At 37.9% G+C, this 16,861-nt stretch overlaps 1 protein-coding gene across 2 annotated transcripts in view; it reads right to left on the bottom strand.

The window, feature by feature from the left end:
- Positions 1 to 11,238: 11,238 nt before the first annotated feature.
- The window catches only part of Ttll7 (tubulin tyrosine ligase like 7), a 107,741-nt gene continuing 102,118 nt past the window's right edge, over positions 11,239 to 16,861 (bottom strand). For both annotated transcript variants that reach the window (XM_057793180.1, XM_057793179.1), the window contains one exon: positions 11,239 to 15,668. In XM_057793180.1, coding sequence (XP_057649163.1) covers positions 15,548 to 15,668 — 121 coding nt within the window. In that variant the 3' untranslated portion in view covers positions 11,239 to 15,547. The remainder of the gene's footprint in view (positions 15,669 to 16,861) is intronic.

Below are 16,861 nucleotides of genomic sequence, written 5' to 3'. Positions count from 1 at the left end.
CACCTTCCCTCAGAGGAAGTAGGCTTTGAGAGAGCCTGGCCTCGCCTGCATTTCTCTCTCTTTCCCGAGTCCCACACAGTGTGGTCAGGTGGCTTCCCGAGTTCCACACAGTGTGATCAGGTGGCCTCATGTTTCTACAGCTCCATCTTCCGGCCTGTTGACATGCCAAATGCGGTCCTTCATGGTACCAACCCTTCAGACCCCTTTAAGACCAGTTTGTAATGTTGGGAGCAGTGAGACCCCAGATCCTGAATGTCTTGTAATCCCCTGAACTGAGTGCCTACAGCTGCTCTGAGCACGAGACCTTCAGGAGTTCCTGATGACAGGAGAGTGGTTTCTGGTGGGTTTGCCTGGGGGGTGGCTATCTCTATATAATCTGCCCCTGAACACAATAAAGGGGGCATTCTTGGGGAATTCAAGGATGACCCGTGTCACTGTCTGTCTGTGTGTGTCTGTGTATTTTAACCTCCAGCCCCCTTGCCCAAAGCTCACAAACTGGGTGCTAGCACACAGAGCGCAGACACGGGGGCGCGGTGCGCGGCACTGTAACACATGCCTTCCAGAGGGCATATGTCTTTCTGTAACTGTATGGCCAAATAAACCCCTTTTCCCCTAAATGGTTTCTATGAAGGTATTTTATCCCAGCAACAGAAAACAAATTGATATAGTACCTAAATTATCCTTAAATTTCCAGTCACACTTGTTCTCCTAAAAAGTGGATATTACAATCATTGTTTTAAAACAAGATTTAAAAAGTTAAAAGCCATCATTCACACATTTAAAAATCATACATTTTTTTCAGAAACTTTGTTATACCAGATGGAGAAAATATGTCTCGTTGAAAGCCATTTCTGACAGGAAAAACAATGTCAATTTTTAGAAACTCTTAAATGCAAACAGGAAGCGAAAGCCTAATAGAGAAACGTATTGTGCACAGAAAATATCTAAAACAAAACACGATGGTTGTAGAATGCCTCACCGATTGCCAGAGAGTACCCCTAATTGATCACAGCATCTCCTCCATCAAGTTCAGAGCAGGTAAAGAGTTGGATTCCTAATTGGCAGGGCCACAAAGCTAAAGCTTCCTGTGGACCCCCGCTGGGAGGCATTTCCATAAGGTGTACTTATGCTGCCCTCTCTTGGTGAAGGAGGCGCACTGCTCAACTTGACTGCCACTTTTTAAAAAAAAAAAAAAAAACTTTTTCAAAAAGGTTTTCTTGTTAAGAGAAACAGTCTGTTTGGATACAGCATTTTCGGTGCCATTTGCACAAATTAAAATGCTAATTGCTAACCTTAGAACAGCTAGAAGTACTTGAAATAATTCTGGGTTTCTAAATTGATGTGACTTGAAGCCAATTGGAGTACATACTCCAATGTTTTCATTTGTAGACTCCAGGAAATTCCATTTTGTAAAAAGAAGGAAAAAAAATGTCAAATAAAGTGAAGAGCAGGAAGGCCCTAACTTCATGGTTTTGGCAAAACGTTGCAGGGAAGGGAGAAGCCTTAGCGCTGCTCCTGTGAGCTCTGTCCACTTCCGTAGCAGATGAAATAAATTGTGACTCATTACAAAAAAGAAAAAGAAAAAGAAAAAAACAGAAAATAAAAGAAAGGAAAAGAGAAGAAAAGAAAAGGTTACTGGATAAGCGTAAATAGAAGCCCAACCATGGAAGACAAAAAGCACAACCTTTTGTGACAATCAGTTTTAATTTCAGAACCAGTGGTGTGATGGAGCCAACTGGGAGTATCTTGCAAGAATCAGCTGTGTGCATTGTTCCCCTACTCTATGTTCACTGCTATAATTTTGACAGATGAAATCTGTCTTGGTAGGCGTATAAACACTGTATAAATTGGCAAACACTATAAATAAGAATTTTGTCAGAGAGAGCGGGGGAAGGGGAGAACATGAATATCACAGGCAGGACTGTTGATGATTAAACATTTAGCAGCACTTCTTTAGATATGTCAAAAACTGAAGACATTTTCTTTTTGCCAAAGAGATATGATGATTAGCAAATTTTCCTAATATATATATATATATATATATATATATATATATGCTCCAAATAGAAGTTTTCTTAGAGAACACCATTACGTAACAAGCCCTGTATGAGTGAAAAACCAGTGTAAAAAAAGAAAAGAAAGTGTAGTGTCTGGAACACAGAGGCATCTGAGATCCTTTCTTATCAACATGTACAAATCAAACTGTGTGTTTTTGTTAGATTAGACACTGCTCACATTTAGCATTTCCTCTCCCCTAAATCGAAACTGTTCCTGAATAAGCATTCTCTCTCTCTCTCTCTCTCTCTCTCTCTCTCTCTCTCTCTCTCTCTCTCCTCATACATACATGTCTGCATGCTCACTACAGGTGTGGGTCACACATATGTGGATTGCATGTTTATGTGTGCATATACGTGTGAACACCCAACTCTGACTGCAGGATCATCCTCCATGGCTTCCTTTTGAGTCAGGTATTACTCACGGTGTGTGAGGATTATCCGGGAGAGTTGGATTGATTCTGACTTCAGTTTCAGGTCTGTCTTTGCTCCCAGGACCATCTTGAAGATGTTATACATCAAGGTTACTGTTCTGTTGAAAAGAATGTGCTACTAATTAATTAATGATTTCATATAAAAATAATGAACAGGGACTCTTCGAGTGAGCATTTAGCTAAATGGTGACAGCAATGTCACCAACAGTGACAGAACAGCAGAGCAATTGACCAACGCTTCCAGCCACTGAATGCAGAAATAGAGCCTCTGAAATTAATGTTTCCTCATAATGAAAACCAATAGCAAAGACATATTTGAAATGAAGTGATGTTAGAAAATATGATCGTTGGACATGGAGAGTCACCTACTTTAAACCGTTTAAACCTCAAAATGAAAAAATATCTGGTGATATAAGGTTGTTCCTTATGTTATTGATGGGAGGACTGAAAAACAATCCTATCGGTAACACAGACAGAATCAACGCCAGGCGAGGAACAATCGATGGGAATGCAATTTTCAGTGTTACAAGTCATTAAGTTGAAGATGTGTGTGAATCAGTTTTAAATACAACATCTCATCAGAATCTACTGTGAAACCACATAATAAAAATAACTTTTTAAAAACTACACCAAGTCAATAAAGGTGTTTATTTAATAAAATAAAAAGCCTGACCCTTGGGTATAGTTATTTTGAAGGCTCTTCTTCAGAGGAAATAAAAATGAAACTACATCGCACTGACTACACAAATGAACAAATAAATCTTCCCTGCACCCCTATGGGCACTCCCATCATCACCCCCATTTTGCAGATAAGGAAAACAAGAAGCAAGGCATCGATTAAGTAACTCACCAGAGGTTTGGTGCTGGCTAAGTGGTGCCATTGGGTTTGAATACAGCCTTGTAGCAATTGCTTTACATACTTCTCGTCCCTGTTGAAGATAAAACTACAAAACCCAGGAATCCTTCCTAAGGAGCAGCTTCTGTCTTGAACTGCTTTTTGCCTCAAACTACTTGCATGCACTTACTTTTAGGCTCCAGTAGCAGCCATGCAGTTCGGCAATGTGTTAAACAAGTTGCTAAGATGCTTACAGAGAAGGGTGGTCCCAGGAATCAGAGTCAAGCCCCTCTCATTGGGGAGAGGTGTTCCATGCTAGAAATAAACATTTGATAGACTTTCTTACACAAGTTATTATTTATCCTTAAGTTCATAATACTTTGTTTAGATAGCTTTTTCTTGCCATTAGAATTTAAGGCCTTGGAAAATGAAGACATTAATTTGTTTCTTTACTAGCTATCAATGCTCTTGATGCATAGTTGATACGTAACATGTGTTTGTTAAAATGTAATTAGATGTCATAGCCAATAAAAGCAAGCTTAAAGAAATTACTTTAATCTACATATTAAGCAAAGACTTTTTGCCTAAAGAATTTTAATGGTAATCTTTTCATGAAAGTTTCAACTTCTCCCCTTTATTCTTTGCCTGATGGAATTCTTCTGGGAAATATCTCTTAGGATCTGGGAATGTAGATCAGAGGGCAAAGTGCTTGCCTAGCTTGCATGAAGTCCTGGGTGCCATCCCCAGCAGCAATGTATCCTGTGTGTGATGGTGCCTATAATGCCAACACTCTAGGATGTCAACACAGAAAGCAGAAGTTCAAGATCATCCTAGGCTACACAGTCATTTCAAGGACAGCTGAAACTCTAGGAGACACTGTTGGAAGGGAGGAAATGGGAAAGGAGAGAAGGGAGGGTGAGGTAGAAGGGGAGGAGAGGGAAGGAGAAGGGAGGAAAGGGGAGGGGAAGAAATTAGAAGGGAAGAAGAGGGAGGGAACTTCTTTACTACTGATTTTATGGCTATCCTCTGTATCCAGTCTTTCCTCTTTCCCACACGGCTGACAAAACCAACTTCTTAGAATACAGACTCTGCGTCTTCAGTCCTTCTTTTAAAAGGCTGAAGTAATATGAACGCACAGAGACTCTGAGAACACACACAAGACCTGCAAAAGTTCATGCTGACAAAATCCCAACAAAAATGAGGGGAAGTACACTCAAAGTCCCACCTTTAACCCAGAAATGGTTTACAATCTTCTGGGGAATGGAAAATCAGTTTTCTCCAATGAAGTGTCACTGAGAACTCAAACCACACTTCAAGGCAGGCCTCTTGTTCAGGAAGAGTTTACCAACACAAAATGAATTCCACAGGTTTTTTTGTTTGTTGGTTTTTGTTGTTATTGTTGTTGTTTTGATTTTATTATTTGTTTTCATAAGAACACAAAGTTGAGTAATTATGAAGATGGAGAGAATCTGGAAGGACACAGGGGTTATGATCAAAATACATTGTGTAAATGTTTTTAGCATAATTTTTGAATTATTATTTGAAATATTTTGAAATAACAATAAATAGCCCTGTAAGGATAAAATCTAAACTATGAAGCATGACATCTAGGTATTTGAGATTTATTCCAAAGAAATGCATTTGCACGTACCTTGTGTTTTCCACTTCTCATTACTGTAGTGAAATACTTGAGACTGGATAAGTTTATAAAGAAAAGAGTTATGGTTCTCAAAATTCCAGGGCATATTAGTGCTGTCTGCTCTATTCTGGCAGACTTTATGTTGTCACAGTCTCGTGCTGGGCCCTGTGATGGCAGTTAGTATGCTGACAGAGATCAAGCTATCAGACAGTGAGACCAGGTAGGTTTACTCCTTTGGAGAAAATTAACCAACTCTTTCATGAACACTACCTTAACTCCTCCAGGCCCAGCACCCAGAATGATCTTCTAATAGCCCTGCCTACTACCTACTGCCTGGCATGTTGATGGTCAAGGCTACAGTAGATGAGCCCTTGGAAGACAAGACCCATCCAACTACAGCACCTCCCAACCCATGTTCAAGTAAACCTGTAGAAATACCTCCCATGTAAGAAGAGGGAAATCAACATCAGAACCTGCCAGATCTTCCAAAGGGTTACTTCTGGCTTACCAGGACACAAGAGATTCTGGTGGTGGCATTCTGAGATGGTGGCAGTGTCAGGCAACTGGTCACCCACAGTCAAGAGCAGATAGGTGAATGCATTGTGCTTGTGCTTAGCTCTGTTTCTGGCTCTTAACACAGTTCAGGATCCCGTTGCCTAGGAAATAGGGATGCTCACAGTGAACTGGCTCTTCCTACACCAATTAAGACAATCTCTCACAGGCAAGCCCAAAGCCAACCCAATGTAGACAGTCCCTCATGAGACTGTCTTCCAGGCAGTATTAGGTTGTGTCACGGTGACAATTAAGCTAGCCAGCACATGTCCTTCCCACTTCTGCCCCTTTGGATACGTGTGAGCTCACACTGTTTTAGTTAAGACAACTAAAGTCAGCAAGACTGGTTTCACGTTTTTATTTTTTATTTTTATTTTAGAAATAACATAGCTGTGCTTCACTGGAGAAAAGGTGGAAGTGAGTGGGATGGAACTGAGAGATGATTTAATTTGAAAATTGAATATAAGTAAGACTTGGCTGAAGAACCCGAGGCTGAGCTGCTGCAGTACTAGATGAACTTGAGATCATTTCTGAGGGATCTGTTTATCCTTTTTTTGCAATAAACATTTCATGGCAAGCCTATAACTTCAGTTTCAGAAGGCAAAACAATAGAATTAGCTGTTTGTTTGGTTTTTTAAAGCCCCATTTCTTGCCCAAATTTGAATTTTTCCTTTGTACTTTTCACATTATGAAGTAGAACATTTACTGAACAAATACCAATTTGAGCTAAAATGATATTAGGTTTTGATGATCTACCTATTTTTAGCCTGAGGACTAAGTGATTTTCTGTATTCACATTTTCATCATTTTAATGAAAATGAGGTAATATGCTGAAATGGTATTTTCTTAGAATGTATTAAGGTTTATATATTCTCGATTTTTCAGATATACTGTGTCATAGACTTTTCCTCTAAGTCAGATGTACTATAAACACACAGATTAACATTTTTACTGCTAACAGCATGCTGCAGGTTTCAAACTTAATTCCATTCTTGATCTTTTAGAAGATCTTGTTCTAATGTGAGCAACAGAACTGCCATAACACAACAGAGCTTGGCTAAACACAGATGCGTTGTGGCTACCCTTGAAAGTTTTGTTATCGCAGAATTGATTTAATATGTGAAGGGTATGTCTCCACCTACACTTGCTCTTAGGACTGTTTCATTCATTCATCCTCTGTGTTTCTATTATTTACTTAAATATGGAAGAGAGTCATAAAGTGATAGTTCAAAAAAGATGAGTATCGCTTTCTGAGAAGAGCCAAGATAGTCACTTCTCAGTTGACAAGAATGTCAATATTCTTGATAAGTGCATGAAATACTTCAGTCTGGGGTGTTGGAGAGATGGCTCACTAGGTAAGAGTGTCTCCTGCTTTTACAGAGAACCTGAATTCAGCTCCCATCATCCATGTAAGTCAGTTCAGAACCACCTGTCACTCTAGCTCCAGAGGATCTGATGCCCTCTCCTCAATTCTGTGGATACCTGCCCTCAGGTGTACATAACCACATACACTCACACATACACATAATTAAAAATTAAACCCTAAAAATCATTCTTCATTTTTCAATGTAGACTGTGATACTACATCTCAGTTTATACTCCTTAAACACATCCGAGGACAGCTTTGTCATATTGTTAAAGGGGGATAATTCAACAGTATTTGCATGGCATAAAACTGTGACAGAACTTACTAAGGCTGAGGAAGTGCCACCACGTTTCTCTAAATAAAACAGGCACAGCAAAACATCTGACATGATAAAAAATTGTCTCTCACAAATAACGTGACAAGCTTTCGATAAATTCTAGCTTCCTACATCAGCAGCAGGCCTTTTGTTTGAGAATATTATTTCAAATGGCCAACAAGTGCTTCCAGATATACCAAGATAGGCTGCGAAGCTCTTGGCTGCCAAGGAGTAACATTAGAATATCATTAAAGACAAAAGCCCTTATCACATGGGTGCCAATAGATGCTGAATATCTTGTCATTATCCATTCTGATGGCATCTTGACAGGATTCTTAAGTATTTTACACACTTTACACATCACAATTATGTTGCAAATGTCTTACCTGATACTTGTGTGCCATTAAGCTTATTGTATTTCATGCTTGCTGGATCCAAGCCACCTCTCTTGGAACTCGGTTAAATGGTCTTCTGAAAATGATTAAATCTCATGACAAGCCCTAGTAAACTTCTTGCACCAGGTCTGATTCCCTGTGTCTGCAAATATGACATCATTGTTTATTGGAATGCATTATTGTGTGTCTTGATTGCTTATCAGCAACTAGACTGGTTTAGTTCACTCTTTTCTAAGGTCCTCTCGCTAGAAGACTTGTCTGGGAAATGTACTGCACCCCATTATCATGGTGATATTGATGCAGAGCTAATGGATAGTCTAGTCCTTCTTTGTGGGCTCCTGGGATTTGCACGTTTCTGCAGTTGTGGGACTGTACACAGTGACTTGGTGGTGTGAAGAGAACAGTTCTGGGGCCACACACACAGTGAGTTGCTGGTGTGAAGCGAGCAGTGCTAGGACTGCACGCATTGTGACCTGCTGGTGTGAAGTGGAGCAGGAGTGGGACTGCACACAGTGACTTGCTGGTGTGAAGCGACCAGTGCTAGGACAGCACACAGTGACTTGGTGACTTGGCATGAGCACTGCACCACCAAGCTACACCCCCAGTTACCTTTCCCAGTTCACCTGAAGTCTAGACAGTAGTACAACATAACCAACACAACCAACACACTCACTATTTTCTTCTTCACGTTTGCCACACCAATACAATGGACACTGTTTTCATGACCCTCTGTACAAGTATAAGGAATAGCCATTAAAAACTCTCTCTAAATTAGTTTAAAATTCTATTATCTTCCTGACAAAGGGCTTAAGGTTCATTTTGTTTTGAAGATGTTTTCTAATGTCATAAATAATTCCTGGATATTTTATTTTACAATTAAAGATGTTTAGACCTTTAATTAAACTGAAATATATATATATATATATATATATATATATATACACAAGTTGCTAGTGCATGATTTGATGTACGATAATTCCTTTAACCAGCACATACCAAGCTAGACACATTGGCATCAGTTTTTTTCATCTCAGAAAAAAAGTTATAGAATATTTTTATAAAAATAGTGTGAATTTTTAAAATATATTTTAAAAGTCAGCTTTGGAAGCTGAGAAAGATGAAAACTTGGTGGATAGGAACATTTGCTGCCTAAGTATGGGGATCTAAATTCAGATTTAGTGAACCCACACAAGAGCTGAACATGGTCTGTGTATTTGTAACCCCCACTGTGGGGGAGCAGACTTACTGACCAGGGCGCTGAACTAAAAAATGGTGAGCTAAGGGTAACTGAAAGACCTTGTCTCATGGAATAGATGCTGAACAAGGAAGGAGGAGGATACCTCCCCCATTCTCTGCACATGAAAGTGTGGGCAAGCTCAAACACACATATAGTCACACATGTACACACACATACACATACTCACACACATATACATATTACACACAGATCATAGCTCTATGGTCTAAAGCACCATGTAGACTCCTTGGTAACTCTGCTTTGGACTTTGAGTTTCTTCTCCTTCACAATCTCAAATTTGTTACAAACATGTCAACAATGCAATGAACAGCAATGAGACTAAAATGTGCTTCATTTTGAGGCTTGAATATTGCTAAGAAATTATAAATTTCTAAAACATGAAATTCATGCCTGAAATAATATATTATAGAACCAGATTAAATTGTTGCTACTAACTTTTAGAACATTCTGTCTTCTATCCAGTCAGGAGACGCTAACAATTTTAGTTTTGGGGGCTAATTTTTTTTTGAGATGTCTTATTTATTTTAAAAACAGCCCTTATTCATTTTACATACTAATTCCAGTTTCCTCTCCCTCCACTCCTCCAGCTCCTCCCTCCTTCACCATCCACTTGTCAGAGTTGGTAAGGTTTCCCATGGGGAGTCAACAAAGTCTGGCACAAGACTTTGAGGTAGGACCAAGGCCCTCCCCACTATAGCTAGGTTGAGCAAGGTATTCATCCTAAGAGAGTGGGTTCTAAAAAGCCAGTTCAAGTGCTAGAGATAAATGCTGGTCCCACTGCCAGTGGCCGCATAGGCTGCCTCAGCTGCACAATCATCACCCACATTAAGAGGGCCTAGTTTGGGCTATGCAGGTTCCCCTGCTGTCAGCCTGGGTTCAGTGAGCTTCCACTAGCTCAGGTCAACTGTTTCTGTGGGTATCCCCGTCATGGTCTTGATCCCTTTGATCATATTATCACTTCTCCTTCTCTTTGACTGAACTTTGGGAGCTTAGTCCTGTGCTAGCTAAATTTCTACATCTGCTTCCATCAGTTGCTGGATGAAGGTTCTATGATGACAATTAAGGTAGTCATTAATCCGATTACAGGGGAAGGCCAGTTCAGTTACCCTCTCCACTATTGCTTAGGGTCTTAGCTGGGGTCAACCTTGTGGATTCCTGGGAACTTCTCTAATGCCAGGTTTCTTGCTAGCCCCATAATGGCTCCCTCAATCAAGATATCTCACTCCTTGCTCTCCCTGTCCTTCCACCATTTCAGCAATCCCTTTCCTTCATGTTCTCCCTTCTTCCCTTCTCACTTCTTCCTCCCCGCCTGCCTTCCCACCCCTATGCTTCCAATTTTCTCAGGAGAATGTGTCTATTTCCCTTTCCCATGGAGATCCATGCATGTCTCTCTTAGGGTTCTCCTGTTACCTAACTGCTCTGAGGTCATGGACTATAGGCTGGTTATTCTTTGCTTTATGTCTAATATCCACTTATGAGTGAGTACATATCATATTTGTATTTCTGGGTCTGTGTTACCTCACTCAAGATGTTTTTTTTCTAGTTCCATCCATTTGCCTGCAAATGTCAAGATTTCATTGTTTTGTTTTGTTTTGTTTTTACCACTGAGTAGTACTCCATTGTGTAAACGTACCTCATTTTCTTTATCAATTTTTGGTTGAGGACCATCTAGGTTGTTTCTAGGTTCTGGTTATTATGAATAATGCTTTTATGAACATAGTTGAGTCCTTGTGGTATGGTGTGCATCCTTTGGGTATATGCCCAAGAGTGGTATTGCTGGGTCTTGAAGTAGATTGATTCCCAATTTTCTGAGAAACTGCCATATTGTTTTACAAAGTGGTTGTACAAGTTTGCACTTCCACCAGCAATGAAGGAGTGTTCCCCTTACTCCACATCCTCTCCAGTGTAAACTACCATCTGTGTTTTTTATCTTAGTTATTCTGACTGGTGTAAGATGATATCTCAGAGACATTTTGATTTGTAGTTCCCTGACGGCTAAGGATGTTGAGCAATTGCTTAAGTGGCTTTCGGCCATTTGAGATTCTTCTGTTGAGAATTCTCTGTTTAGATCTGTACCCCATTTTTAATTGGATAATTTGGTATCTTGATGTCTAGTTTCTTGAGCTATTTATATATTATTGGCCTAATTCTTTAAAAGCAGGTAGCATTATCACCCTAAAGTTGCTGCACAGCAGCAAAATTACTGTAAAAATATGTTCACTAAATTAAATACTTAATTCAATTTGTTTAATTGGTTGCAGTCTCTTCTCCTACTGAAATCAGTATGTGTGCATGTAGTGTGCATGTTCCTATGTAAAAGGAGAAATCAAATGATGATATACTGTTGGTTTCTTGTGTTGACATTTTTATTATAGTAACATATCTGAGTAATTGAAGTAATTTCTCCATACAGGTGTCACATGCTAGAGCATACCATCGCAATGTTAACTGCAAGTTTTGTTTACATTCCAGGTGCATCTTCTGCAACATTTGCATTCATATACGGGAAGTAAAGCACAAAGGGATAATTTGATCCATGATTTGTGTTAGCAAATGTATTCCCTCATCCTCAAATTCAGACTCCTCTGCAAGTCCATTAAAATTCAGATGCTGTAGCACGTAGGGTAGTTGTTATATGAACTCAAGGACCAGAATGGCTATTAGCCTTTGATAGAAATAAGCATCTGACCACTTTTCAAAGGCAAGCCTTCTTGCTAATTAAGACTGATTAGTCTGTTGAGTGATGTGTTTGTCAAGGCAAGCGCTTTCTAATTCACAGGTAGTGATAAAGTTGAAAGCATCATACCGTTCTTCTTAAGTGGCACACACCTCAGTATCATAATGTTTACCTGAGTAAATTTCTTCCAATACACCATATACCACTTCATGATATATCCTCAAAAATAGAAGCAACCTCAACATGTGTCATTTCAATGCGCCAATTTCTGTTGGAAGACTGTTAAAGTGCATCTCACATCACAGAGATCCACACACTTCATGCGTTATAGACATACAGGCCTCAACCTTGTTCTTAAAGTTCTCAGCAAACTTAACTTGATCCAATATTTCATTAAAGTTTTATTGTTGCTCAGGCAAAACCACACCACTATAAGAATTCAAGGAAGACCAATGTCTAAAAGGCAAGATTTCTCTTCTTTTTTACTTTGGCCATGCACAGTTAAAGTTTCAAAGGGAATTTGAAGAAGGAAAATAGGAGAGAGAGAAAGCGGTGTGACAATCAAGTTTTCTTTATGAATATATTTCTACAGTTTTCATTTATTTACAAGCCAATGTTAGTCTAAAATCAATTAAATCTCTAATAATCAATGTGTAGATGACATGGCCCTTTACACTTGAAGTCCTCATTTTAAAGAGAAAAATCAAATGACCCAAAATCACCAGGTCACAGTAACACAATTTTACAGTTATACTTTTATTGTTGATTAATGCTTAGAACAAGTACATGAGATCCTGAATTCAAATTAGCAATGCTAAATAGGAAAGGAAGGGATTTTTCTATCACTCTTGAGGTATTTACTACCTTTTAAATAATATATATTTAAGAACAAATCAGTGCTTTACAGAAGATTAAACAATGACATGTATGCAGCTATCTTTTTGGTATTTTGAACAGTGCTATTGCATATGTTTAAATTTGAAGATAATGTTTACATAGAATGACACTGACATGTTAAAGAAGAAAGCATTGGGTTTATACTCAAACATCTGAAGCTTCAAATCAGCATAATCCCATACTCATCTATTTTCCAGGCTAAAGAGATAATTTGAATATAATCATTTTTTCAAAGTCTAGGAGACACTTATTTCCTGTGCATGCATAAATATTAGTTAAAAGAAAGGAGTGTAGGTTTGGTTTGAACTTTAGAGATAAGGAGTCAAGGAAACTTTAGGGGATTTGATCTAATTTAGGCAAATCCTTACAGACAGCAGAGTTGCTTCAATCTGTGCTCCATATAAAACTTTATGTTCATATGTTGAAGATAAATGAAATCAAACAAAATAAAATTCAGGCAAAGTAAAATGAATTGCAGCAGGGTCTTTTAATAGATTCAAACCCACAAGGCTAGTTTACTTAGGGAAAACTAAACTGTGACTTTAGATTATGTTTGTAGGTGATAACATAAACAAGCTACTACTTAGTTTGGAAAAAATTCGTATCTTACAGTTTGGGGAAGTATTCCAACCTTGAGATGATCCAAACTACTAGGGCAACATGTCTATACCTATCCCCTACCCTGGTAAGTAAACCAAAATCCATTCTGAACAACAACAACAAAACCCTGATGAGATCAAGTAGTTTCTGAAGTTTTCTTTCTTGTGAAAGAGAAATTCACAGTCTTTTAGGTAGATATGTTTTAACCATCTGCATAAGAAATTGATAACAAAAACTACGGAATATTTTATACCTCTAAAACCTGTCTATGGCCTCCTGAGACTTCCATGGCTCATTATCATGTCTTCTCATAGCTACTCATTAGGGAATGGTGCTATGACAACCACAGCCCACAGCACACCAGGTGATGCACACAAATAATGAGCACATGCTTTCTGCACGACTTCATCGTAGCCAACCAGTTGAGACAGAAAAATGTAGGCAATGAAATTCTAGTTCTCAGAACAAGGCCTTGCTTGAGTAGCTAAGGGAATGATGTTTGCTCACCAAACACTTGGCAGTTTTATGTATTTAAATCTACGCTTGTTTTTAATGTATGTGTGTTTCTAGGGTGAGAATACCTACTGTGGCAAAGCCCCAATTTTTTTTTTTCGGTTTTAAACAAAAATTTCTTTCTTGTATGAAATAGCAGTTTCAAAGCATACACTCTATCTCATCAAATAATTATTTGTGATTTAATACACACAAAGTGAATGACCAACCAATTGGGTTGGTATCACTTACCAATTACTTTAAAACATATATCCATAACCTCTATGTTTTTTATTTTTCCATGATTTTTAAACATGAATTGAAAACAAAAATGACTATAAATAAACCATTAAAAGGACTGACTGTTGATTATTCCATAGAGATTCTGTAATGTTCTAATATTTGTATAACTTATTTTAATTACTCTGTACCTTATTGAATAATTCACAATATGAACTCCTAAGTTCCACATTCATTTTCTTCATTTGGATGCTTTAGTCTCCTTTGAAAACACAAGAAAAAACTATGTGGGTTGTACTCGGAAAAATCTCTAATGGAATATGTGTGTGGGTGAGCAGCCATAAAGAAGTAAAATGGCTACCACTAATTTGTGTAAAATAATGAATATTGCAGTAAAAAATATACTCTCCAAAGGTGGTTTTAAAAGTAAAATACATATACCTTACAACTTGGGTCACCAACGATCCACCTTTGAATGAACCTGGGACAAATGGGCTCTGACTGCTCCCGCCTGGAGTTATTTCTTCATTTACTGGAAATATATTCTAAGATATGAAAAGATGGTAAACAATCTTGAGTTTTGCAAATACTTAGCATCTATGAGTAAAACCTTTGGAGGGAAGTTTGATCAAATATTATACTTCCTGAGTTAAAAAATCCATGACTGTGTTGTCTGTGGAAGCTGAAAGCAACACATTGGCTTTGAAACTGCAGGCAAGAAGAGGGAGCATGGGAGTATGCTGCTCGGGAACACGTGCACAAAGCCTGGACAGGAAGACAATGCCACGCTGAACTTGAATTAAAGACTGGCTCCATGGCACATCAGAGGGTAGTGACATGTGCTCAATGTAGGCTTCTCTTCAGAGCCTTCAGGTTATTATCTGAGGTGAACTGAGACACTACTGTCATTAGACTTTGCAAGGTATATTGGTCTTCAACACTCAGAGACTTAACCCATCCATGATATATTTTCCAGAGAAATTTGAGTGCTATGTGACACGAAAGCCACACAGCTAAGCCCTGTGACAGCCACCATTGTGTTTCCTTGTGTGACTCTCACGGAAAGTCAAAGCAAGTGTACATTTTATTCAGAAGCCACTGGACTGTCTCCCCTTTTAAATCACACCATGACCTCACCAGATCTTTCCTGAAAGTATACATTAGAACAAGTAGCTACGTCTCCACATAGGAGAATAAAATGTTGGGGAGTCAGGCTAGGATTTTGTTCTAGTAGTTTGCAGTGTGCTACAGTAACCATAAACCCATTTCATCCTAATCCTATCATCAAGCCAACCCCAGGCTTCTACGTGTGTTTCACTGCTAAACAGTTGCTAGAAGTGAGAGAGCTCAGTGATAAGACATGAGCAGTGCTTTCTGAAGTCTAAGCTGTGTTATCTAGAAAATAATTTAACACTGTAAGGGGATCTTCAAGATCAATTCTGCTTTATATACTCTGCAGCAAAAATAACATTTCTAGTAGGAAGTAATTAATTGTAAACCTAGCAAATTCTACACATTTGCATATTTGTGTAAACAACTTTAACATGGTTTATTATATTTCCAGAAAGGTTAAATCTTATATTCAGTTTTCTGCTAATTCTTCTTACATATAATAAATAAATATATATATTTATATGTTACTTGAGTGCATGTGTGTATGTATTCCACACACTTATATGACATATATACATAAAACAGCACATAAGGGTCACTTCTTCAAGGTTCAACTAGACAAAATAAATGAATTGCTATAATGCATAGCCCATGACAATACTCCATTCAGCATTCAGTCTCACAAATGGCCATATCTGGATGTAAACAAAACATTGGAGCGAGTCATTCCGGGCGAATTATATTTCATGTTGTATAGTGGTGATCTCATGAGGAACTGGGTACTTCCTGGCAGCAAATACCTAAAAAAAGAGAAAAAAAGATAGTTAAAAAATTGGTTTGTTGCAACAAAACTTTAATGTCAATATAATTCATGAAAGGATTACACAACTAGTTATTTACCCTTCTTATCTGAAAACTGTGACTATCACAGCAATACAGTTCATACAAAAATTTCCATCTTAAGAAAGCTGAACATATACGACATATGAAATTAGCATACCATGACATGCTATTATCATTGTACTCAAACATCACAGTGCTGTTTGTTGGTTCACATAAACTTATAATTCATTATCAGTGCCTGTGACTAACACATAGAGCCATTCTAATGTCTCCTTAAAATGTGAGAGAAGAATCAGATACTTTGATATCTCAAATCTTCAGCCTTTTACTAATTATTTTCATGAAAAATTTGGCAAGTCACATTAACCTCAGTGTTTATTTAAATGATATAGAAACACAGATCCTAATTGTGTAATGTCTCATTGATTCAATATAACTATAGTTAATCTAAAACATTCTTAATTAGAAGCTTTGTATTCTTAGATAACTCAGTGTTTATGTTACAGATTGATGTAATCATAAAGCCAAATGTATTTCCAAATATGTGATTTTCCCCCCAGATTTTAGAAAGACAAGATAGTATATGTATTATATATACATACATACATATACATATACATATACATATATATATATGGGTGCCAACATTCTTCAAAAAAACATTAATTTTATATAATTTTATATTCACAATTGATAATAAATACTACAAGCAAATTTATGTTATAATTCAGGTCAAATTTGCCAAGAAACTGGACCTTGTTTTTTGTTTGTTTGTTTGTTTGTTTTCAATGTCAAGTTTTAAAAACTGGGAATTACATATGAGTTAGGTACCCATATTTTCTTTACCTGTAAAAATCTTGATAGTTTGGTCAGTCCAATCTATAGATCTATAGCTGAATGGCCAAGAAAATCCATAAATATGAATGAAAATTAACCATGGTATATAAAGCCTATGTTGTAGTAATAACTACAGCAATGTATTGCAAAGTCAGGTTAAAGGTATCTATGAGGAATTTCCAATAACAAGGGTCAGGAAAGCATCACTGATTCATTTCCTTCTTTGGCCACTGGAATCTTCTAAGCAGCATCATGAATGAACACATAAGAAGCAAAGTGATAGGTAAGACCTGTCAGCGGCCTGTTCTATGAC

Source organism: Chionomys nivalis, chromosome 18 (genome assembly GCF_950005125.1).
Source record: "Chionomys nivalis chromosome 18, mChiNiv1.1, whole genome shotgun sequence".
Taxonomy (NCBI): Eukaryota; Metazoa; Chordata; class Mammalia; order Rodentia; family Cricetidae; genus Chionomys; species Chionomys nivalis.
This window is presented reverse-complemented; position numbering and strand designations above follow the sequence as displayed.